The sequence below is a fragment of the Dreissena polymorpha genome, chromosome 3 (assembly GCF_020536995.1).
Source record: "Dreissena polymorpha isolate Duluth1 chromosome 3, UMN_Dpol_1.0, whole genome shotgun sequence".
NCBI classification, from domain to species: Eukaryota; Metazoa; Mollusca; class Bivalvia; order Myida; family Dreissenidae; genus Dreissena; species Dreissena polymorpha.
Genome location: NC_068357.1, coordinates 127,100,998 through 127,127,285, shown reverse-complemented (window position 1 = coordinate 127,127,285; position 26,288 = coordinate 127,100,998). Strand labels below are relative to the sequence as shown.

Here is a 26,288-nt window from a genome sequence, read left to right as displayed (position 1 = left end):
TCAATATGAACATAAGAGTGAATATCAATATACACATTAGAGTGAACAACCCATGTACATTGCACAGGCTAATCTTGGACGACACTTGACGCATTTGCATTTAACCCCTTTTTTCAGAGCGCGTCTCATTTATAATTGATCACATTCTTCCAATAATGCAGGTGCATTAAACCCCCTTTTCACAGAGTGAGGTTGAAATGTAATTTTTATGCCCCCAGTAGGGTGGCATATTGCAGTTGAACTGTCCGTCAGATTGTCTGTCAGTCTGTGCGTCTGTCCGAAAACTTTAACATTGGCCATAACTTTTGCAATATTAAAGATAGCAACTTGGTATTGGCATGCATGTGTATCTCATGGAGCTGCACATTTTGAGTGGTGAAAGGTCAATTTCCTTCAAGGTCAAAGGTAAAAAAACAAAATCCAAGGGAAGTAACAAGCTTTAAAGGGAGATAATTTCTTTACCTGCTAAATGATAGATATAAATTTTATTTCAAATGTTTTATTTCAAAGGGGCGCAGTAGGGGGCATTTTGTTTCTGACAAACACATCTCTTATTTAAAGATGTGAATGTAAACAATATTAAAATTTACAACAGTGAAATTATTTTCTACTGATTGTTGAAAGTCGTGTAACTGACATGTTTATAAAATGTTACTGGTTTTATTTTTTTGTTTATTTTGGTGACAAACATCATTAAATGGGCAGAGTAATGTAAGAGCTCTTTATGTATTTTGTGCATAATTTTCTCATGAAAAATTTACAATATGTCAGTTACACTAGTTTTAACATTCAGCAGACGAAATAATGAAACTGTATCTCCCTCATAAAAAATCATAAAAATACATAGAATTCATATTACAATGTATTTATTCATTGCAAACCACTTACTATTGGAGTAAAAGTCTAGCAATCATTGTAAATGTCAGAAAATATAAAGATAACGACAAAACTTTCCAAATTATTATTTTTCCTGTTTTTTTACTGGAGCTTTTTAGTTAAAACAAGGGCTGTTTGTAAAACATGCATGCCCCCCATATGGGCTCTCTGTTGTAGTGACAGCCATTGTGTGAGTATGTTTTGTCACTGTGACCTCGACCTTTGACCTAGTGACCTGAAAATCAATAGGGGCCATCTGCGAGTCATGATCAATGTACCTATGAAGTTTTATGATCCTAGGCATAAGCGTTCTTGAGTTATCATCCGTAAACCATTTTACTATTTCGGGTCACCATGACCTTGACCTTTGACCTAATGACCTCAAAATCAATAGGGGTCATCTGCGTGTCATGATCAATCTACCTTTGAAGTTTCATGATCGTAGCAATTAGCGTTCTTGAGTTATCATCCGGAAACCATTTTACTATTTCAGGTCACCGTGACCTTGACCTTTGATATAGTGACCTGAAAATCAATAGGGGTCAACTGCGAGTCATGATCAATGTACCTATGAAGTTTCATGATCCTAGGCCCAAGTGTTCTTGAGTTATCATTCAGAAACCACCTGGTGGATGGACCGACCGACAGACATGTGCAAAGCAATATACCCCCTCTTCTTCGAAGGGGGGCATAATGATTACTTAATCAATTCAAAACATTTAATAACACACTTCCATACATGCCAAGATCTTTAAAAAGGTCCATTTAACAAGAACATTTAAGATTCATAAACATGTAACAACTCGGTGTCAGACATCAGGTCGCTGACCTTTTGGGCTGAGAGCAAACGTAATTTTTCTTTTTTTAATTCAACCATTGTTGATAAAGAAGCCTGAATGGCTTCAAGGCATGTCATCATGCGCTCTTGCTGGTTGATGAAAGTCTCGTCAAAGGTTCCTACAAAACAAGTATAAAACATTTCAATTATTACTGTTTTGTTGTATGTATTACTTATTTGATAATTGAACGTATTTATAATTGATCAATTGTGTAATGATGTGATCATCAGTTATGAAAACATATATTTAATATGTGGAATAACTTAGGCAAATTGTTTATTTATTTGTTTTTTTTCAAAAAATACCTCCACACAATGTTGAACATTGGTTGAATATAAATAAATGTTGGGTGTGAAATGCACACCTAGTGATTGAAAAACTTACACAAGCATAGACACCTGTTAAGTTTAGAAGTCATGTATTTAACATAATCTTAGTTTAAATGTTTCAAATAAGTTCAAAATTTTGGCTTGCTTTGTTGAATAATGACTGGCATAACACTATGTTATTGTTTGCTATAAGCTTCAATGGGTTAATGATATTTACTTTTTGAAGATTTCTTTGGTGTTGTTCTGGAGCTGGTAGTGGCTGAAATATCATATGCGTTAAGTATATCTTTATCACATTTAAGTTGCATACAACAACACAAATCTAGTTCCTAGTAAGTGTTTACATTTTCAACAAAGTATGATATTTATTATGCCCCCTTTTGAAAAAAGGGGGTATATTGTTTTTGGCCTGTCTGTGTGTCTGTCTGTCATTCTGTCTGTCTGTCCAAAACTTTAATAAATATTTAAGTGTTGTCATACCTTTTGCAATATTGATCATAGCAACTTGATATTTGGCATGCATGTGTATCTCATGGAGCTATGACTGGCTGCACTTCTTACAAATGTATTAATGTGTTTGAATTTGCAATTAATATAATAACCTGTTGCACTTTCTTGCAGACTAGTGCTGGCATGTCCTTCAGTATCTTTGCACAGTGGTTGTGGTTTTACTATATTGGGTACAACAAGGGATGAAATAAATAGTAAATAAAAAATAAAAATGCTATTTTTCATACATACTTATGTATATCACATTTTGTTCTTTTTGAAATATTAACATTATGGTAAATATACCAATCATAAATTTATAAGTGCAACCCACTATGTAAAAACATAAATATTCCAAATTAATTTTATGAAATTACCAGGTGTTGATTATTATACCCCGCGAACGTAATTTAGGGGGTAGGAGTAAGCTTGTCTGTCGGTCTGTCTGTCTGTCGGTCTGTATTAGGTGTCCGCTCTCTAATTCGAGTTGTTTTCATTTGATCTTCACCAATCTTGGTCAGAAGTTATATCTAGATGATGTCTAGATCAAGTTCGAATATGGGTCATGTCAGGTCAAAAACTAGGTCACTGGGTCACTTAGTGTGTATTCCGTGTCAATGCTGCGTGTGGGGTATTGGTCACCTTAGTGACAAAGCTCTAGTTTGGTTTGAAAACAATGTTTCTAAAACTACACCACATTGTAAAAATTCATTCTATGCTTAATTATGGTCCAAAATTGCAACAATGCAATCTATGCTAAAGCATGGCTCAAAGTGAAATTGGTTTTGGAACCTTTTCTTGGATAGGCTTTAGGCTGATATCTGTTTCCGCAGGCCCGCCTCCTGTTCGCTGCATTGAAAGTCGCCTTTTCTGTTCCTTTTTTTTAACCACACTCTGAAATAGTATTCAAAATGGTCAATCCTGAAATGTGAATTATGATACAAGGAACATAAACCTACACTATTAATTGTACATTTGAATGTAAATATTAACATGATTCAATTTTAGAAAATATGCATATTTTTTTTATTTAAGGATAAATAGTAAACATTTGCATCCAAAATACACCCTATGTTTAAAAACAAGATAAGAAACATTCCTTAAAAACTCTTGCAAAGCAGGGTACCATGTCCGCCTAGCATCCGGAAGGTCACGGGTTTGATCCCCACTGTGGGAGCTTTCTTTAGATCTCCTCCATAGACATTAACTTGATTAAGTACTGGTTTTAGTCCCAGGAAACCTACTCAAGAGCGTTTCAAATAAGCCTAAGGCTTTTGATGCAATCAAGCTTAAATTATTTTAATAGGTTTAAAATGTCAAATGAATTTCGGCATTTGCACACCTACCTTCAGGTCTGTCCATTTCCGTTGACAGTCTTCGCCTTTTCGACTCCAACCACCAACAGCATTAACTCTTATGAAATCAAAATATGTATTGTAAAAAGTGTGTGCAATTACATCATAAAAATGACCAAACATAGATATAAAAAATAAGTATAATTATTTTATGCTTTCCGGTGGTTTATAGAGAAATATCAGTGAAATAAAACTGGTATTTCACTGTTTCAAACAGTGAAAAATAACAGTGAAAAATATCGATATTTTTCACTGCTTTGCTGTGAAATGACGTCATATTTTTCGACAAAATGACGTCATAAATCCAGCGACTTTATCCAGTTAACTCTACTACAATGAAAATTAACGGTGAAAAAAGCAATAAAGTAAAAAGTTTATTTTATATGATCACTTGTTAAATAAAATCGATATTCCATCGAATCCAACAAATATCCTCTATTTATTACAATTTGTAATTCTAGTTGTAGTCTTCAATATCTTTTGGGAGCACTTGCCCGAAATATCAAGTTATGTAGTCAACTTTTAAAAACTTATAAAGTGTACTACTTGCTCAAGTTCCAACAACATTAATTCAATAAATTAACAATTTACTTGTTAAGGTTTTGGTAAAGTGGGTTAGTGTGCATAATTATTCCTGACAATGCTGTTTTTCCAATTTTAAATATCACATCATTAATCAGTTAATAAAACACCCAAGTTTCTTAAACGATATCGTTATCAATAGTGGCATATGCTAATTCCACCGTGTCAACATATATCGTCATACATCTGCGAATATTTGCAGTAAGTCTTATTCCTTATTATTATTCAATAGTGTGAATCTATTATTGCTACTTACTCCTCGGCGATCATCTTCCACAGCGATGACTTATCCTTGGAGGTTAAATTTTGGCTGAACCTTCCAAACAAGCTTGTGTTGTGTTTTTCAATTGCGCCTGCAAGCGCAGCAATTTCACCGTCTGACCAATTTTTCGCCCGTTGGTTTTTTTCAGACTCCATCGTCAAAGTTGCAGACGACAGTACGTAAAATAAATACTACCGGATATTGACAGTACGCAGGAAAAAATACAACCGGATGTTGACATTTTGAATATAACCCCAAAGAAAACAGAATGTACAATAAAGAAATCGTAGATTACGAGAGCGTTTTACGAGGACAGTTACGAGGGCGTTATTGAAACGGTTTACGAGAATCGTAAATCTACTCGCAACTACCCGAGTTACGATATCGTAATATTTACGATACGATATCTTATTGAAACGGTCCCCAGGGCAATACATTTTCCGACTTCGGACGACGAATTTAAGGACGCGCAGAACGTGTTTTTTATATAATGTTATGGGTATGCCGTGTGTGATCCGATGCATCAATGGCGCCCATGTTAAAATCATTTCCCCGAGAACAGGGAACGACAAAAGTACAAACAAAAATCAAAACACGTAAGAACTAGTATCCTGCCGTAACCCAAATTCGACGACACCGAAATTCGACGATGTTTTGTTTTTATCGCATCATCGTAAATCACGCGCGATTTGAAAGGTGAAGGTCGTTTCTGTTTTTCCCACGGTCTACTTCCGCTTTACGCTCCCGATTATTTCCAAAAATTATGGAGATTAGACAGGTAATTCTTATATTTTTCAACGAATTCGCTCTAATAATTGCTTTTCTTCACATCTTTCTTTATAATGCCTACATATGTACCCGTTTTCTTAATGAAATGGTTCGTAGTACACTGCATCGTCTGCCATTGATAGTAAAGATAGTAAAAATCACGTGCTATGACGTCACTCGCTCAACACTTGGAAAAATACGGAAGCGCATAATTGACTTATTAATTTGGAATAACAAGCACATTATTTGCAATGAAGGGCATTTTGGTTATCAGTTTTTTTTACTTGTTTTCAGAAAACTGATACAAAAAGAGGCCCATATCGAAGTTGCTATGACCAGGCTGATTTAAAATTGGCTTATGATGCAGTGATGATAAATCACATTTCTGTGCAGAGAGCTGCCACTACTTATGGGGTACCAGTTACTACACTAAAAGATAGGGTCCATGGTAACATCCCAATAGATAATGTGCAGTCAGGCCGCACCCAGTTGTTCTCAAAAGACCAAGAAACCATGTTGGCCCAGCATTTGAATTCCATGGCAGAGGTTGGGTATGGATATTCACGAACAGAAGCTATTAACCTGGCATCTGACTATGCGGTCCACCTTGGTATCAGAGATAAAGATCACCCTCTAACTCTTAGATGGCTATACAAATTCCTGAAGAGATTTCCTGAATTGTCCGTCAAAAAGCCTCGCAGTCTTGAGTCTGCCCGTGCCAGCAGAGGTGCAATTTCCAATTACTTCACGGAGCTTAATAAGATCCTGAGTGAAAATGATTTGCTGAGTCGGCCTGAAGCAATTTTCAATGTTGACGAGAAAGGCCTATCAGTCGACCACAAACCCCCAAAAATTATCACTGGTGCTGTATACAAGGCCAAGGCAATAACATCTGGAAGGTCTCAAACTGTAACCTTGATTGGAGGAGCCAATGCCATGGGGAATCAGGTACCACCATTTTTTGTCTTTCCCGGCAAGCGAATGTTACCTGAATTACTGCAAGGTGCTTCCACTGGAGCTACAGGTGTTGTTTCCGAAACGGGTTGGTCAAACACTGATATCTTCAGCCAGTACATGAAGGAGCATTTAGTGAAGTATTTGCCACCCCACAATGCCAAATCCCCAGTGCTTGTCCTCTATGATGGTCATAAAAGCCACATATCACTGCCACTGATTCAATGGGCCAAAGAAAACCATATAATTCTGTTTGTCTTGCCTCCACATTGCAGCCACTTGCTCCAGCCATTAGACATTAGTTGTTTTGGCCCATTTGAAGTTTCCTGGAACTCAACATGCCATGGCTACATGCGAGAATCTGGTGGACGAGTAATAAACCGGTATGATGTGTGCAGATTGGCATGCAAGGTATATTCTTACACTCTGACACCATCCAATGTTCAAGCAGCCTTCAAGAAAAGTGGAGTATATCCTCTGAACCCGGATGTTGTGTCAGACCTTGACATTGCCCCATCATTGAGCTTTCCAGCTGCAAAGGAAAGTGACAACAGCAAAAACAAACAGCCTGAAACCAAAGTTGAAAACACTAATACTGATGAAGCAAACACATTCCTGAAAAACAGAGGTGGAAACATTTTGGAAAATGTTAAGGTTGCTAAAGCTAGAAACACCCTCAGCAAAGTTGTAGGAGGCAAGGCGATCACTAATGAGGATGTGATAACAAAAATACAAAATCACATTCACTCACAGTCCACATCTATGAAGAGAAAATTTATTCCTCCATTTAAAGACCACCAAACACACCAGAAAGAAACCTCTACAATTAAGAAGACAAAAGGGAAACAGCCACAAGCTCAACACGAAAAAGTGAAGACAATCACTCATGACAAAACCATGGATTCAGATGATGACATTGAATCTGAAGACGAAAAGTGTTGTGTATGTGGGAAATTCTACCCTGACAAATCAGATTATGACCACATAAAGATAGTTCAGTGGGGACAATGTGACACTTGCAACAAATGGGTCCATTTGAAATTCTGCACAAGAGTGAAAGTACTCAGACGTGGTGATAGTTTTCTCTGTCCCACATGTTGCAAAGCAGAAGAGTAATCAATAACTATCAAACACCTACCTGTAAATAAGTTCAATTTAGTTAAAGTTATCAACTGTTGACTCTTACTGTTCATGTTATTGAAAATGACTATATAGCCCACCATATATTGACCTCTATGATGAAGAGAATATCCACCAATCAAAATCATCGAATTTAGGTGACCTTTCATTCACACTGGAAGTGACAATCGTGATACATCGGCTATCTCGGATTCCTCCGTAAGATAGGCCTCGTGGCTAACGGTCGCCATATTGCCTTGTATTACTACTTTACTACCCAAAAGGTTGTCAGTCTATTGTTATGAGGCTGTATACATGCGCGTTGAACTAGCGCCAAACTTTTTACCGAAACTTTGATATTAAGAGCACTATTAACGTTCATTTGTATTGCATTTTGACCTATTATCCAAGTGATTTACTTTTCCATTATTCTTTAATCACCCTATCATCCAATTTTTAAGATGAAATTACGGTGTTTACAAAACCAACCAAACCGAAAGTGAAACTGGATGCATTACGTTTCGCGATGTAAACATTAAATATTTGTTCAGTTTGAGGAAGCGAATCGATAATAGACGTTGGAATATGTATGCAATACAGACTAGCATTGCCGATTGTAGTACTGGCTAAAAAATACCTTTTATGACAGGTCATGTATAGAACGTTAATCAAATGAAATAGTGACCATAAATCACTACAAATGTCTGGGTTGTTCATTAACCCATTTATGCCCAGTGGACTCACCCATCCTTCTAAATTGGATCAATTTATTTCCAAAAGTAGGGGTGTCTGGTATATTTATTTCTATATTTAGAATATTTCTTACAGAAATTTCTTTAAGCAAACAGCGCAGACCCAGATGAGACGCCGCATTATGCGGCGTCTCATCTGGGTCTACGCTGTTTGCAATGTCCTTTTTTTCAGGACGCTAGGCATGAATGGGTTAATATAATTAATGCACGTTTCTGATCTAATTTCCTGTATCTAGTTGTAATTACCATGATATTGATAAAATTAAAACGTTTTTTTTTCATAAATTAACATTACATGTTTTATTTTTATCATTTAGGGAATATATAATTGTATCATTATCATCATTAAATATTCTGAAAATGATCTAAATTATCATGATTACTTTAAAGTAGAATTTTTAAATTTTACTCATTATTTTTAATGAATTTCCACATTTGCTTGATTCAAAATAAAATGTATTAATAAGGGTTTCAGTTGTTAGTTTTAACCCTTTTTTAGTTCGATTAAATTTAAAGTACTAACTACGTACATGTATGTGAAATGCTCTTGAGTTCGTTTCCTGGGCCTAGAACCAGTACTTGGGTGTCTCTTGGAGATTTCTTAAGAATGCTCCCACACTGGGGATCAAACCAGTGACCTCCAGATCATTAGTTGGACACCACATCCATTACACATCAGCGACCTTTAATTAGTAAATTACTTTAGTATTGCAGCATTATATGATGTAATGTTGCTACATATTTTTGGAAAATGATTAATGTGCAGTACTAAATAAATCTAAATGCATACAATTTTAATTGTGTATATTGTGTGATTATTAGTTACAAATTCCCTTTTTACAGGTATACTGGATTATGAAAGACTGATAAACATAAAATTGACAACTCATCTCCCCAACGATACTTTGTGTGGCTCATTCTCAGAACAAACCCATAGTCAGTGAGAAAACTACAGTGTAAAAAGACCACTTGATTGTGACAATTATGGCTGACCAAGCAAATGCTATCATTTAAAATAAAGAGAACTTCCAGTTCAATATACATTTTATACCAATTATGACATTGGCCAACACAGAAAATAATTATAAGGTTGATTTTCCCAAAATTGACTGTTTCAATTGGATACTGTTTTAAGCTTCACTGTACTTTGTCTGAAAATAAAAGTCCTTTATGATGTAATAGAAACATACATATTTAATTTTTAGTTTTACAAGGATATATATATACATACATATATTATAATATCTTTTATCGATGGTCAATCAATTTAAGTTTAAATAATATATACATACACATTTTATACATGTGTATGCTTTGATTTTTTTCTATTGAAGCCATTTTTAATATCCCATTAGATAGATAGATAATATCACAGCAGTATTTCTATTTTGTCTGCAAGTACTGCAGAAATCATGGATTATTATTTTACTGAGTCAGCCTTAATCTTTATATTATAATTGTTAAAACAGATTAAGATGTGCATTATACAATTGAGGATGCATCAAGATTAAAAAATTGTACATGTATTAATTAATAAATAATCAATAACAATCAGAAACTGTGCTTTTTTTCAGTATTGTGTGAAAGGATTTGAAGTAATGATGTGTTTTTGAAATATGATTTATGTGAATTTGAATAAATATATAAAATTAAGTGATTTTCTCAGACAAAAACTGTTAATTACATACTAAAGTATTCAAAATGTATTATTGTAATATTTATTCGAATTTTTTAGTACAAAAAGCACTTTTCCCTGGCATTTGTATTTATAGTAATTGCATATTTTATAATTCTGACAGCATTTATAAACTGTGTTCATGCAATCATGAACACGGTTTCATTTTTTGAGTATTTAAACAAGAGGGCCATGATGGCCCTGTATCACTCCACTGCTGAAAAAAAGGCTGAAACAAATTTCTCTGCATGTGCAAATACTTAAATATAGGCCCTATTTAAGCACATGTACACTTTTGTGACCTTCTGGGCTGGGTCAAATTTATCCCCAGGGGCATAATTTGAGAAAACTTTGTAGAGGACTACTATATCTCACTACATACAAAATGTGGTAGCCCTAGGTCCTAGAGTTAAGGACAAGAATATTTTTAAAGTTTTCACAAAATAAGAAAGATAAAAGCGTATATAATGTTCAATTTTGTGACATGCGGGTCAGGATCAAATTTGACCCAAAGGGCATAATTTGAACAAACTTGGTAGAGGACTATAAGATGTTACTGCATACCAAATTTGGTAGCCATAGTCCAAATGGTTTTCGACAAGAAGATTTTTAAAGATTTCACAAAATAGGCGCTTTAAAAGCGTTTATTCAATTTTGTGACCCCCCGGGGCAGGGTCAAAGTTGACCCCAGAGGCATTATTTGAACAAATTTGGTAGAGGTTTATTAGATGTCACTACATACCAAATTTGGTAGCCCTAGGCCCAATGGTTATGGACAACAAGATTTTTAAAGTTTTCACAAAATAGGCCCCATATAAGCGTATGTTCAGTTTTGTGACCCCGGGCAGGGTCAAATTTGACCCAAGGGGCATAATTTGAACAAACTTGGTAGAGAACTATAACATGTCACTACATACCAAATTTGGTAGCCCTATGCCTTATGGTTAAGGACAAGAAGAGTTTTAAAATTTTCACAAAATAGGCACTATATAAGCATATAATTGATTTTGTGGCCCCCAGGGCAGGGTCAAATTTGACCCCTGGGGCATAATTTGAACAAACTAAGTAGAGGACTATACAATGTCACTACATACCAAATTGTGTAGCCCTAGGCATAATGGTTATGGACAAGATTTTTTTTTAAGTTATCACAAAATAGGCATGATATAAGCATATGTTCCATTTTGTGACCCCCGGGGCAGGGTCAAATTTGACCCTAGGGATTAAATTTGAACAAATTTGGTAGAGGACTATTAGATGTCACTATATACCAAATTTGATAGCCCTAGGCCGGATTGTTATTGACAAGAAATTTTTTGAAGTTTTCACAAAATAGGCCTTATATAAGCATATGTTCAATTTTGTGACCCTCGGGGCAGGGTCAAACTTGACCCCAGGGGCATAATTTGAACAAATTTGGTAGAGGACTATAAGATGCCACTACATACCAAATTTGGTAGCCCTAGGCCCAATGGTTATGGACGAGAAGATTTGTAAAGTTTTCACAAAATATACCCTATATAAGCATATGTTCAATTTTGTGACCCCCGGGGCAGGGTCAAATTTGACCCCAGGGATATAATTTGAACAAATTTGGTAGAGGACTATTAGATGTCTCTGCATACCAAATTTGATAGCCCTAGGCCCAATGGTTATGGACGGGAGATTTTGAAAGTTTTCACAAAATAGGCCTTATTTAAGCAAATTTTCAATTTTGTGACCCCCGAGGCAGAGTCAAATTTGACCCCAGGGGCATAATTTGAACAAATTTGAAAGAGGTACACCCCAGGAACATTCCTAAGAAATTTCATCAGAATTGGACCAGTAGTTTAGGAGAAGATGTTTAAAGGAAAAGTTTATGCATGGATGCACGATGGACACAGGACCTTTGGCCAGTGGAGCTAAAAATCAAATTAAACATTTAGTTTTGATTTAAAATCAGTTTTTATATGCAAGTGTCTATTTCACTTATAAATTAAAACAGCATATTATTCATTATTGAAAAGATTATTCCAAGCTTGATGTCATATTTCAACTTTGCATAGTGTAGTTAATTGAACATTGTATTGAACTGTATGGGCAGCTATATTTTTTAATTTATGTATGTTGTATTATACAAAATGCATTATTTCTACCACAAGTAGACCATATAAGGCCTACTGCTACTAAATAGGCACTGGTATGAATTTGACACTGTTTTTGATGCTCATACAAAACTTTAATTATTACTACACTTTAGTATATTAAATATTTTCAAGTTTTTGTTCAACATTTTTTGCAAAAGAAAAGAGTGTCTTAATGCATTTGAAAATATACTTAAAACAAACTAAAAATGCATTTTAACATACCTTTTTCCTGGTAAAGTGTATTTTGGATGATAAAAAATACACTTGAAGAGTATTAATGCTGGAAAAATGCAGAAAAAAATACATTTGTTTATGTTAGAAGTGTGTCTTGTCTGCATTTTTAAGTGTATTAAATGCACAGCAAATGCAGATAAATACAATGCCAATACTGTAACATGTATTGTAATGGACATAAAATGCACTTGTTCTTGTAATTAAATGCTTTAGTGTATTGAAATAACCTTTTATAACGTTTTAACAATTAATAATACCTTTTTATATAAATTTGCTTTTGAAATGTGACACTTAAATGATTTTTGCACCACTAGTAAGAGATATAATTTGTGCTCATAATGCTTTATCATTACACTACATAATATCATTTGTTGTATGAAAATTACCCGTAAAATTCATGTGAAAGCTCAAGAAATCAATAGCAGCGTGCTATACCCTGCTCCTTTTTACATGACTTGATGGTATTTAATCCCCAATTCTACATGGCTAAGGGAAAATTAATGTGCAGATTTGACAAATAAGTCTTAACTGAGATCCAATAGGCAGACTTTCATATTACTTGTATTTAATTTAAATCATGATCTGAAATGCTCTTTGGCAAATCTTTGTTGGTCACAGTATTCAACTGAATTTTGTTCACTTTGTAGTGATTATATTTTCTATATTTATCAGACAACATCTTTCTTCAAAAGTTTAACATGATTGCTTGGTTAATTTAGAAACAAGATCAATGCATCATAACATAAAATGAAAAAATGTGTAATAGTAAAAATGGCAGCAAAAAAGCACTAGATTATCTGCCTTAAATCTGAGACGATATGTTGATGTATTGGAATTTCTCATAAATAATGTGCTCCATAGTTGTATAATTGTATAGTCGCATGCATGAGTAGTGTCAATGTCACAATACCAATTAAAGCCTATAATTTACTAAAACAATTTGAAGTTTGATGTGAGTTTTTTTCAAGATCTGTTATATATAATTATATATACATGTATATATATATATATATTGTTGAAAAGTTAACATGCAATAAGTTTACTGTAATTAAGTAACAAATAGTTTTACTGATTTGGTTGGAGGCATATATGCAGATATATCATGGTTTTTGCAGAGGACAGTAGCAAAAACAAGAGCTGTCTCCGTAGGATGACATACGCCCCCAATAAACGCTTTAATAGAAGTTATGAGCATTTTTCAAAACCTAAAAGCCGACCCTAAGTTCAAGGTCAAAGGGGTCAAAATTTGTGTGTGTATGGGAAGGCCTTGTCCATATACACATGCATACCAAATATGAATGTTACATCTGAAGCGACATAGAAGTTATGAGCATTTTTTCGAAACCTAAATGCAAAGTGTGATGGATAGACAGACGGACAGTGCGATCACTATATGCCCTCCTTTGGGGGCATAAAAATGTGTTTCACATTGTTTTGGTAAATGAGTAATGTAGTTAAAAGAACAGAATCATCAATTATAAAGTTATTGATTATAAAGTGTTGCTGGCATATTTGATGCATTCATCTAGCTATAAGAAGGTCCCTGTTTTATCCCCACTAGCACCGATTGAGGGTTCTCAAAATCTTTAAACAATATGAATAACTACATATAGGGTCGAGAGCCTTGTTGATATGGGGGCTAAACACCTGAAATCAAAGCGACCCAGGTTAAAGGCCGAGGCCAAATAAATAAACCAGAGGCCGCATGATCCTGCTATACTCTGAACAAGTATTGTTTCTTCTCAGAAAACTGGCTTAAGTGTCTTACTAAGCTTTAGACTTTGAGTTTCAGTGCAATCAATCTAAAATAAATTGGTCAAATTAAATAATAATTTGTAAAAAATAAACATTCTGCACAAATTCAATTATTTACTTTACCTGTGTGCATGAATCATTTCAGTCTTGATGGTTAGTGAACTATGTCAAAAGCACCATAGCTATGAAACACTTGTTTTTTTGAATTGTGCAATGTTCCACAGAAATGATGCTGATGATTATTCTACACGATGATGAATTCAATTATTAGATATATTTCTAAATTCCATTTCCACCAACAATTCGGTTATTCCACTCCCAGTTCACATGCTTCATACACAGTTGAAAATAACACTATTTCACTCAACAACCGTGACACATGTACTCAATTTTTCAACTTTTCGCAATTAAAATTGTCTTCTACTGTTATTGTTGTTGTTGTACTTTTGAAAGTAGTTCGAAAGATGGCGACCATTAACCCAGAGATTGATTTATGAAATAAATCGTCTGCTGATCCAGAGTGTGGAAGTGAGTCATATGCCGCCATTTTTGTTGTCAAGTTACGATAAAATGGTTGTTCATCGACTTTGAATCAATCCAAGGTAATAAAACAAAGTTCAAAGTTAATGACTGTGTGATTTAACAGTTCAATGTTTCTTTAATTTATTTGTTATTGCTGCGTGTATCTGTTACATCGTCGAATTTAGGTTACACCGGGATATCTTACCTTTAATTATCCTTTAAAATCCATTTAATAATCCATTTAACTCAATAATTGACGATTTTGCATCTAGGGTCTTTAATAATTATTTTAGCTTAGTTAAATAAAGACCCTTATGCCATTCTATCACTTTATTCAAATGAGTTTATGAACCCGATAAACTTTCTTCTTCGTCACACGCTACGTCATGTACTCTACATTACTACTGTTCAAATGAACCGGAGCAGTTTATCTAATAATAGCCGTTGGTAAACTCGGTTGCATTTGCAGATTTCTGCATACAAACATAATTATGTTTAAACTGGCACAATGTTTTATTTATCTATGGTAAATGCCCGTATTGTACGAGAAAATAATTTAATATATAAATACACAAAGAATGGAAAACATTCCAGTACACAACAGATAAATGAGTAGAAAATACCTGTGTACAAAATGGGACGTTCCCAATTCCAGTGTGGTGCTATTTTTACTATCTTATACTTTACACAGCTCTATGCCTTACGTGAATTAAATAGGAAAGCAAACATAGCAGAGTATTCATGAACTGTGCGATATGTGTATGGCTTGTTGTACATTCTTAATATTTAAGTTAAATGTCAAAAGTATATGCTTTGGTTATAAACAATGCACATTACACGAAATATGGAAAATGTGATCAATTGACAATTCAGATATGTCGACATACAGTACATGTAGAAAACATGTGAAATAAGTCGCGTTTATAATAAATCGTCCAAAAAATGGGGAAAATGAAGCAATAAGTATGTAATTTTATGACGCCATCAATCAGCTGATTCATTATACGGATGGCGAAAAATTATGTCATATGACTAGATTTAAAGGTTGAAGGTCGTATAATTTTGAAGCTTAAGTTTTATCGACTTTGTTTCTTATGAAAAATCTTTCAGTGGTAAAGTAAATATAAATAAAAAAATAACAAAACAAAAATCGTGTAACTTTATATTTTATTTCAACATTTCTTTTGGTGAATATGTCATATATATATTTCTGCAAAATATGCACATTTTCTTCTAATGGATGACCTTATAATTCGATCAATGAACCAAACAATATCGACATAATTTTAGCGCATATCGCATGACGTCATTTAAAAAGTAGTCCGTGCACGCGACAGGTATATTCCACAGTGTTGAATACAAGCAAGTATATTTCACAACTTGTTATACCGTCAATGTCGCGGTGAAAATGGGATAAAAGTGCATTTCATATCTTAACGTTACACAGAGCGTTCAAAATACGTACGTAACATCGTGCGACCTGCCATACCTGCAATTCGTATGCATTATAGAACGGATTAATTGCTGTACATGATAATATACTGTAATTTTTATTATTTTTCGAATTGAAGTTTGTGAAAACAATACTTTTAGTCAGTACGTTGGTCGCATATTTATGCTCCATCCCTTTATATCGAAGTCGAACGGAAAGATGAACTCACTACCGAGGGTCGGTTTGGTACCAATGTCTCGTCTCCGAAAAAACTAACCATACAGAAGATTTATGTAATGTTTTGAGCCACAGATCGAAAATGTGTATTGGTATTGATGGACAATTTAATCAGACACACTGACGTGTAAACTTGTTACAACTTATTCGTATCAAACTAGAATTGGAAACTAATTTCTGCACTATATGACTAAATTGCTACACTGATATCAACTGTGTTATTGTTTTGAGACTGTAAAATCCAGCAACTGTAAAAATAAAAAAAAGAGAAGAAATGCGTGCATGCCTTCGCACCCTTTTACGAATAAGTCAATAAATATGAAGGTATGCATCCCAGTGAACTGTTGTATGGAAAACCAGAAATACAGTTTTCGGTCAGTGAGGCAAACTGAACTCATACGACGCATGCTGTACGTTTTTTTCACGTAACATCTTTCTACCCAATCAGCGCTTTGGGCATCATGCGGCGTCTCATCTGGGTCTACGCTGTTTGCCCAGGCCTTTTTTCTAGACGCTAGGCATAAATGGGTTAAATAGTGTTTACTGGGTTTAAAGAAAATGAAAGGATTTACAGGCTCGCTTGCAGCATCTATACCATCTGCATAATTATGTAGAATATTTGAATGTAATTTTGTTCTCAAAAACAGGTGATTTATGTCTTATTCCTACATCAATAAATTAAATACACTGGTTCAACTAATAAAATAATCATGTTCGAGTGCAAAGCGGTCGAGTGAAGCCGGATTATTAATGCAAAACCGATTCTGTTTCATTACTTCCTTAAAAGTTATTTTGCTTATGCAATGTGTCGCTACATATGCATATGTCGTCTCGTGCAGGAAAACGAAACGCTTCCCTACATACATATACAAATCGTGTGTAGCGCCGTTAAATGTCGCATCGCCGTTATATGTCGCAGGCTACGAGATTTGTCGCAACCTCGAAGATATATGTCGCAAGGAACGATGTATGTTGCAAATCCTACGAACGATATATGTCGCAACTTAAACGATAAATGTCGCAAAAAATTCAACTGCCGATATATGTCGCAACATTTACGATAGATGTCGCACACCATTGTAAGTCATGTTGAAAATGAAAAGTTTAAGTAAAAATGACTAAAACTTTCAGGTTTGATCTAGATTACCCGACGAGGTTCTTTGGGCCGACTTCCATCACAATGGTCAGTTTTTAGTTAGTATTTTTTTAAACTTCTATTGAGTCTAATGCCCAGGGTTGCGAGAAAATTTACATTTTTTACTTGCATACATTAAGATAACCCTTAAATTTAATGTAGTGTCATTTTAATATTCAGGGTTGCTCATGCATTGGCGTTTTGTTAATTAACCACGATTTAAAGTGCTTTTGGAAAATGATCTTTATATCTTGAGGAAATATAGATTTGTTATGAGTTTTCACAAAATTAAATCCTCAAAGCAAGTTGCAATATTTAGCTTACCAGGATCAGATTTTTGTAAATTTTAGAAAAAATTGTATACAATTTATTTTTCTAAATAAAAGAAAGAAAATTACCCCCAATGTTGTGCTATATATACATACATATATATATATATATATATATATATATAGAGAGAGAGAGAGAGAGAGAGAGAGAGAGAGAGAGAGAGAGAGAGAGAGAGAGAGAGAGAGAGAGAGAGAGAGAGATTGAAAGTCTATAGTTATTTGTTCGATTATTTATGCGTGAAAAAACGCATGGGTAATAATACACGTATTATAAAGACGTTACCGTGCACTATTTATAGAAATATTAACTACTTAATTTACAAAATACGAGTTTTTTTAGGACGTACAATACTTGTTTTACAAAGAAATCCAATAACTAAACACTTAACATTAGCCTATGTAGTAATATGCATCTCGGGTCGCGTCAGGTATTCCGAATCATGTCACTTATTCCGAATCGCAATAATGGTAGTATTTTGTCTCATCAGCCTTGTAATAGTATTTAACAGGCTTTAACATTTTTGGTTGTTCATTCAACTTATATTGCACGTCAATTTCATTGTATTGTGTTTTAACTGGCGGTGCACTTAGACGTTGTCTTATATTATGTTTGATAAGTGGATTTTCATGTACCATTCGCTTTCAAGAGCGCCACACACATCGTAACGCAAATTAGCTTGGTACGGAAGCGTAACGATTGTATGTAAGTGAAGTTACCACAATATCCGATTGAGGCAACATAACATTATTGAAACATGTCTCTTTAAATTGGAAACCGTGTTCAACTGATTTGGCCGAGTCATCATATTTGGCTAAAATACCACTTTTAAATATTTAGATACAGGTCACACATCCAATGTATGTGGTCAAAAATTCAACTTGTCGCTTTTCTTATTTTGTTCAATGTCCTGCGCCCATAGGTCAGTAGCCAAAAGTCCGAATCAAGACTTTTCTCGAACAATTGACTATCAGGTTCTTGTAGAGAACACAAGCAACCACCAAGCTGATAGTGACGTGCCGTCTGAATTCGTCACATGCACGTGACCATTAATGCACGTTAGACTTATTTTTTTTAATTGTAATGTTTAGTGTTAATGTTTCAGTTTCCAAAAGTTTCATACAAGAGTCTTGAAACCATCAACTTATACGTGCTAGTAGAACACATAACAGCCACGTGACTTTATCGTAATGAAAGCTGTTTGTCCCATCTAGTGATCTACACGTTCTTTTGTAGCGTCGTTTTGGTATTGAAACAAAGTTACTGTACGTGAAAAGTCATCCGTCCATGTGTCTGAGAGATCCTGGACTAAAGACTAACACAAGTCCCTGCAAAGTTGGTGTACGTGACCGACCATTAAGCCAATTTGCTTACAGTGCAATTATTTATGCGGTAATGTACAGCGACCAAGTTGTAGAATCCTTAGTCCCAATTTAGAGATTGTCCGACCTATGGATGAACACGTACTTGAAGAGAACACAAACACCTATCAAGCGAATATAGGCACACGGCATCTGAATTCGTCACGTCTACATGATTATTAAACAATTTAGCGTTTTCATTGTGTGTTTTTTTAACGTACAGTGACCATTTAAAGTGGCCAAAAGAAGCAACCGAGAGTTTCCGGACTATGGCCCTTTATTTGCTTGCAAACTACCAGAACATACTCGTCACAACTGAAGTTCTTTACCAGCGGGTTTTTACTGATTCGAGGCAAACTCCCCACGGCTACTGGCGATAACCATCATAAGATAATCTTTCCAGGTGAGGCAGGATTTTTTTTTTTATTTTTTTTTATGAAAATTAGTCTTATTTATTTCTTTATTTCGAAAATAGTGTATAAGTTTAGGTTCATTACAAAGAAATGCTTTACTTAAAAGAAAAGTAAAAATAACAACTGGTTGGTCGTTAATTCTGTAAGACGCAATTATTGTACCACGTAGATCCACCCCAGGAAACCCGAAACCTTGTGTGCAGTGTAAAACCATTGGAGCAGTGTTCGGTCTTTTACCATTAAATTACATAGGGTAAGTTAATTGAAAAAACAAACATTTTCCAAGTCCAATTTTAAACAATTGTGTATTAATATTGATAACAAAGGTATTGGCCTACATGTAGAAAAAATCCGGACAAATTTACTTAAAAATGAGCGAAATGTTGCTCCCTGAAGTAGAAGATCGGGCAAAATTGGCCATGTTCGGGCATTAAGGGAGAATAACTGCTTTAATTTGAAAGCGACTACAATAATTAAAGAATTTATACAAACTTACACATGTCTGCAATAACCTCTCCGCAAGGCTTCTCCATAAATCTTTTTCTTGTGAAGAAATTTGCGTTTTTAATGACCATGTTGGGAAAAAATGGACACCATCTGGAGAAACCAGGAAACCTTAAATGAGCACCGACTTAATCATTCTTTTTGGTGACAAATTACCTAATTTCCAGCCATTTTGTTGCAATTTCTTTGCTTTGTAGAGGCCTATAGTAAGTATATATGGGCACATATGCATACAAATGAACTGTTAATGCCTTATGTACTATCAATAGTGCCTTTTCAACATTCTAGAGTGTTATTTCTTTTTACCAACACTATTTTGGAAAAGTTAAAGAAAGACTTGACTGCTGTGTCACATAAATTAATTGGTTAGGTACATAGAATGATGTCTTAATAAGTGAGAATGGGAGTTGTATGTATAATATTTAATTAGTTACAGTTTTTAAGTAGGTTGAAGTGATGATTGCAATCGTTACTTCATTGATTCACTTTTTAAGAGCCTAAAAAACTTGTCATTACTTTATTACCGAAAAATTAAGGACTTATTTAACGTGCTGACAACAACCAACTGCCATAGATAGGAGTTGTGTGGTGTACAGAGGTGACTGTTGTTTTCAGATGGTTTGAGTAACAGGTGTTGACTAGTTTTTTATGCATTGTGTATATATCTCTCAATTGACAAAAGTCATTACTTTTGGATACAGATGTCAATAAGTTAAACAGTTGATAGACACTGATTGCGAGTTGTATCTAAAAATGGGTTACACTAAAGTCAACAATTTATAGATACCCGTTTAAAATTCATTTTTTGAAATGTTGAAATGGGGAGAGGTAGCAAGCCTTGTATTACATGGACTCGTACATAGCATATATCTGATAAGATAAGGGGAGGTAAACCAAACTAAGAGGTAGCCATTAGTGAAATTGTTTGGAGATGACTGCTTGTTGTTGACAGTGACTGTTAGTGGATGTTTCACTGTAAAACAACTTCATTACAGCCTGACTTCTATGTTACTAATAAATGCAGATTTATATATATTTCATATGATGTTGAATGAAATGCAAAGAATATCATAGAATATATTATACAGCATTAAAATAACATTTGAATGCATATGTGCCCACCTACACTTACTATAGGCCTCTACAAAGCAAAGAAATTGCAACACATGGCTGAAAATTAGTTTTTGTCACCAAACAGAATGATAAAGTCACTGCTCATAAAAGGTCTCCTGGTCTTCTCCAGATGGTATCCATGTTTTTCCAACATGGTCATTAAAAACGCAAATTTCTTCACATGAAATAGTTTTCTGGAGAAACCCTGCTGAGAGGTTATGGCAAACATGTGTACGTTTTTTAAGAACATTTGTCAGGCTTTTTTCTACATGTAGGCTAATACCTTTGTTATCAATGTTAATACACAGTTGGTTCAAATTGGATTTGGACAATTTAATTTTTTCTATATACTTACCCTATGTAAGTTTATGGTAAAATACCGAACATTGCTACAATGGTTTTACACTGCTCACAAGGTTTTGGGTTTCCTGGGGTGGGCTCGGCAAGATTTGATATACAGCTATGCTCGGAATCAGTCAAATCTCCGCGAGGAGGTTGGATCCACGGGGCTAATATCTGCAGTTCTTACTTTCGATAAAATTAGCTTTGGTTTGATATAGGTTAACTCGCCCTTGAGTCGGACGGGTTAAAGGTATAAGTCTATAATAACAAGCTGTGTGATCAAAGCCGGGGGTAAGCTTGTGCAGGCTATAAGTATCATATCATATGAGTCTATGTTACAAATAATTATTTGATTCCGAGCTTATGTTCATTGGAAAACAGTTGATTAACAAACCCCACTGAATTCGCCCATGAGTCGGACACATTCGCCCTTAACATGGACACATATTTGTATTTAGCATTTATTTGGTTATACATTCCCGTTATTTATAAAAATGCAAATTGCACAGTAACAGACCTGTTTTAAAGTTAAAAGTTTATTATTTTGTCAACATGTTGACGCAAATTATTTTATCAACATGTTGACGAAAATTATGTTGTCAACATGTTGACGACAATAAGCTATAATAAAAGTACTGACAGTACTGGTGTGACGATGCTTTTGAAGAGGATTGATATAAAATCATCTATTTAAGTTTATCTACATCACCACAATTGTGTATGCGGGTACGAAAATGTTGGGTATGAAAAAAATTGGTACGAAAATGTTTGGTACAAAAATTATGCCCCCCCAAAATTGGGTAGGAAAAAAGATTTGGTTACGAAAAAAAAATTGGGTAGGAAAAAGATTGGGTACACACTTTTTTTAGGGTACTAACAAAAATTAGGGTACGAAAAAAGATTGGGTACGAAAAATGTAAGGTACGAAAAAAACATTGGGGGTACGGGGAGAAGTACCCGTGGGGAACTTGATCCATTCAGATAAACTGGGAGGCGGGTTACATTCTCGATCAAATATAACAAAAAATATCTTGAAAAAGATATTCGACGTGTATTTTCTGTACCACTTATCTTAAAAAAACGTTCTGTTACAGTAAAACGTTTGTGGGTTATACCATTACGTTTCAGCATATCGATTCAAAACTTGACATGCTCTTTAATTACACCATGCTCTTTAATTGCACATGTATATCATACCAAACTTTATATTTCGTTGTTTCCTTTCCTAAGTTAATGATGCTATGTGTACGGACGTGATTTCACATGCCAACGTGCATGAACATATATTTTTTCTCTTTTGATTATTGTTTTTTCTCTAATTCAATAAGCTTAGGTATGTTTGTTCGTTAAGTACGGCAATAATTTAAGGATAATTCCTGAAAATGGGTAGGAGAACATAGTCGTAAGAGCACTTGAATACGTGAGTTCGCCCATGAACACATGGTAAGGTTAACTAAATCTCCGCGATATGACCTAATATGTGTTTTAAACAGCAAACAATATCCAACAAACGAATGAATTATCAAACATAGTATGTGCACTGATGTGGCTCTGTAATTTCTGTTTGAAAAGTTTATTAAATATGCAAATGAAAAAGCACGCATAAGAGCGAGTTTCACAGACGTCATACGGCTATTTTGCTGTTTATATACCATAGTTGCTACAACGTTTACAAATGGCAGGTTCGAACTAATTAGATTTCTGTACACTCATGAACGCGTTGAAAGTAAATTATACACGTTTTAATTCGCAATGTATTTACTGAATCATGACAAATGTCAAACACAATACAGAAAATGCATAGTTGTTTCATTGATCTATAAACATATAATGGATTGAATATAACTGATTTAAAATTAACGTTTTCAAACTTTTATTAAATCTTTTTCCCAGAATAAAATTATGCGGTCCCATTTATAGCTGAGCTTCCTATACCTTTATCAATGATAATCAGCGAGGTATGCCGATTAGAAAAATCGAGCTATCTCAATCGGATTGGCTCGGTCTTTCACATAGGTCGCCATTGTGAAGAATTTTTTCATGGTATGATCTCCTAGACGAGCTGCTTCACAGAATCGTCAAATAGCGGACAAATTATATGGTCACTTATAGTGTTTATCTGAACTTAACAAAAACGGAACCATTTGTAGCACTGAGGGGTAACAAAAAGTACAAACATACAAAGATAAAAAACATAATGTGTTTCTTGTTGCTTGTGAGCTATGGGATTCTTTATAGTTTGAGTCGTGTAAATTGGAATGAATATGTGGATGCCTCTGCAAATAGATAAACTTATGTTCGACATAAGGGCGAATTGCTTTCGCCTCAAGGCCTAATTGAGTTTTTATACATTTTTTACTGTTAAATCTATACAATAGAGCGAACCAGTGAAAATTACCTATCATTATTACAGAGTAAGATAATGATTTTAATATCAAGTCATTTGTTAATGATGTGAAACGTATCTAACAAAAATGGCGATGGTATAAAGATGATCAATAATTGAAAATTTTGAATTGACCGTCACCAACAGTCATTAATATTGCAACGAATCTCAATTCATTGTGAGATAATACTTGAGAACATTTTAATTTGAGCATGAAGGATTAAGTGTTCGACATAACGTCATAAATCATGCTAAACAAAAATTATCTTTGCAAACTAAAAAAAAACTAAAATGTCCGCCTCAAAGTCAAAATCGACTCAAGGGCGAGTTACCCTATTCGAAAAATAAACGTTTCGCGTGAGACAATTACGTGAGGAAGATAATACATGAATACTCATGATTTAAAGTTTAACCTGGTAAAAATACCCAGGTAAGATAAGTAATTAAATTAAACACCATAACAAACATCATATTTCATTATTTTGCAATTAATTTTAATCCTCCAAGGACATTATTTTAATCAATATAATAAAATAGTATCATTGTTACCAGGCATCTTGAAAGTGTTCTAGATTTGGGATACCTATATATCCGGTAAAGGTCGGCCTTGAGTTGAATAAATGTTAATTATATTTTCTGTAACTTAACTAGTCAGTAATTATATCTGTTTTGCGCAAAGAGCTTCACTTTATGGCATGTTAATTGGTTCGGGATAGGTAGGTTTGTTACGAGGGAATGTTTAATAAAATGTTTTTATGTTGATGTTATTGGATTTCAGGTATTTTGTAACCTTTTAGGCGCTGTGCATGTCAATATAATTACGACAGCATCTTAAAATGCTGAACATATAATAATATAACCATAAATTAACCGTGTTTATTTGAAATCTTATAAAAATGATGCATGCGCGTGTCTGAATTAATCAGTTTTAAAGTCAGCAATACTTCAGGTCATCAAAATGTAAGGTATGTATTTTTTTGCATGTTTAATGGGTAAAAATATTGTGGGAAAGAAAACACATTGTTGTATTGCCTTTTAGCAAATGTGAATATTCATAAAATCATACTAAGTTAATAGAACATTTAACAGTAGTTATAACTGTTACCGCATGTACATTGATATAAATGTATGTCCTTTTCACCCGATATTTTTGTCCGGACTGTTAATGATGTATTTGCGATTTTAAAATAACTTGACACAAATAATTACAATGTGGAAACAACTTGTCGCACAACACACCCGTACCTTAAGCTCCTAGGGTCAAAATGAAACATACAGATCAAAGCGAAAGAATGGCAATTCTACCAGAGGGTTTAATGCCGTGACGAGTACGAGTTCAAATTCCAAAAGGATCGGGACTGTAATAAAACAACATTACTGTGTACGGAGGATGATCTTTGACAGTGTTACTCACCAAATACTTTTATATTCACAAAAGAAAAGGAAATAACTAACAGAAGGCTAAGTTCACTGATAAACGGGGATGAGTTGGTTTTTTTTCACTAGATTGATACTCTGCAGCGAGTCAGTGAATCGGCGACATAGAATATCGCTGCCTATATGTTAAGCATTAATTGAAGGCAACGATATTGAAAAAATAAAAATAACATATCAGTCTTTAGTCAGTTCATCAGTATGGTAGTACAAACTACGACATATACCAGCAAAATAGTAATACATTAACTAAGATAATGAGTCATGTAACTAACATACAATATTCAATACAATTTTATCGTTACTTGTGTTGCTGTAATAATGTTACAGTTTTATCACATCTTTTTTTTTATTCAATATAATACATACCATGTTTACATGTATATGATCATACAACATAATGATTGTACAAAGCAATAAAGTTCAGACATGTTATACAATATATGCTAATATATATTTTTTTTCTAAAGAGAAAAGAAAAGAACAACAGAAGAATAGTTATAAAAAATGATGAGTTGTATAAAGTCGGAACAAAATCATACTGGACTTGTGTGTTTTTTTTTGTATATTCACAATGATCTTATAAGATTGAAAAAAAATATACACAAATATTTTTGAAAGATAAACTAACATTAGAGTGAAATGTATATAAGTGGACAAACATTATGAGAATTTAATCCGATTCCATTTTTGTTCAAAGATTTGTAATGTGTCATTACTGAGGGCTATTTCTTTCTCAATCTGGATTTTTAGTTTAAGACTATGGACAAAACAATTAAAATTTGGTACTTGTTTTTTGTACTTCATGTTAAAGATAAAATATGTCATCAATATAAGAATAAAATTCACAATATTATTACAGCCTATTGATTTCAATGAATAAATTCCGAAACTTACATTTAAGAAAGATAGTTTAACGTTTAGTTGCTGTTGTTCAAGAAAAGATACTAATTGATTCCAAATAGGC

The 26,288-nt window shown here is 34.1% G+C and overlaps 2 protein-coding genes and 3 long non-coding RNA genes across 6 annotated transcripts in view; 2 read left to right on the top strand and 3 right to left on the bottom strand.

Annotated features, from left to right (window-relative positions):
- The window catches only part of LOC127871383 (uncharacterized), a 34,817-nt gene that overhangs the window by 7,513 nt on the left and 1,016 nt on the right, over window positions 1-26,288 (top strand). Inside the window, exons 1-3 of one of the 2 annotated variants that reach the window (XR_008045311.1) lie at window positions 14,648-14,717; window positions 17,438-17,489; window positions 19,353-19,532. This is a non-coding gene — a long non-coding RNA (uncharacterized LOC127871383). Of the gene's footprint in view, window positions 1-14,647; window positions 14,718-17,437; window positions 17,490-19,352; window positions 19,533-26,288 lie in introns of those variants that run through there. The other variant, XR_008045310.1, reaches the window with a different exon arrangement.
- Window positions 568-2,721, bottom strand: LOC127871381 (uncharacterized). Its single transcript, XR_008045308.1, has 3 exons — window positions 2,647-2,721; window positions 2,262-2,303; window positions 568-1,833 (listed from the first exon to the last, which is right to left on the bottom strand). It is a non-coding gene; the product is annotated as an uncharacterized LOC127871381 (long non-coding RNA).
- Window positions 3,280-5,155, bottom strand: LOC127871378 (myb-related transcription factor, partner of profilin-like). The gene is made up of 3 exons (XM_052414255.1): window positions 4,727-5,155; window positions 3,880-3,946; window positions 3,280-3,427 (listed from the first exon to the last, which is right to left on the bottom strand). The coding sequence occupies exons 1-3, from the start codon at window positions 4,885-4,887 to the stop codon at window positions 3,302-3,304; spliced, it is 354 nt and encodes a 117-aa protein (XP_052270215.1). The 5' UTR covers window positions 4,888-5,155; the 3' UTR covers window positions 3,280-3,301.
- LOC127871365 (uncharacterized) lies at window positions 5,440-7,703 on the top strand. Its single transcript, XM_052414183.1, has 2 exons — window positions 5,440-5,510; window positions 5,795-7,703. The coding sequence occupies exons 1-2, from the start codon at window positions 5,496-5,498 to the stop codon at window positions 7,568-7,570; spliced, it is 1,791 nt and encodes a 596-aa protein (XP_052270143.1). The 5' UTR covers window positions 5,440-5,495; the 3' UTR covers window positions 7,571-7,703.
- LOC127871386 (uncharacterized) lies at window positions 6,262-15,096 on the bottom strand. Its single transcript, XR_008045312.1, has 2 exons — window positions 14,843-15,096; window positions 6,262-6,986 (listed from the first exon to the last, which is right to left on the bottom strand). It is a non-coding gene; the product is annotated as an uncharacterized LOC127871386 (long non-coding RNA).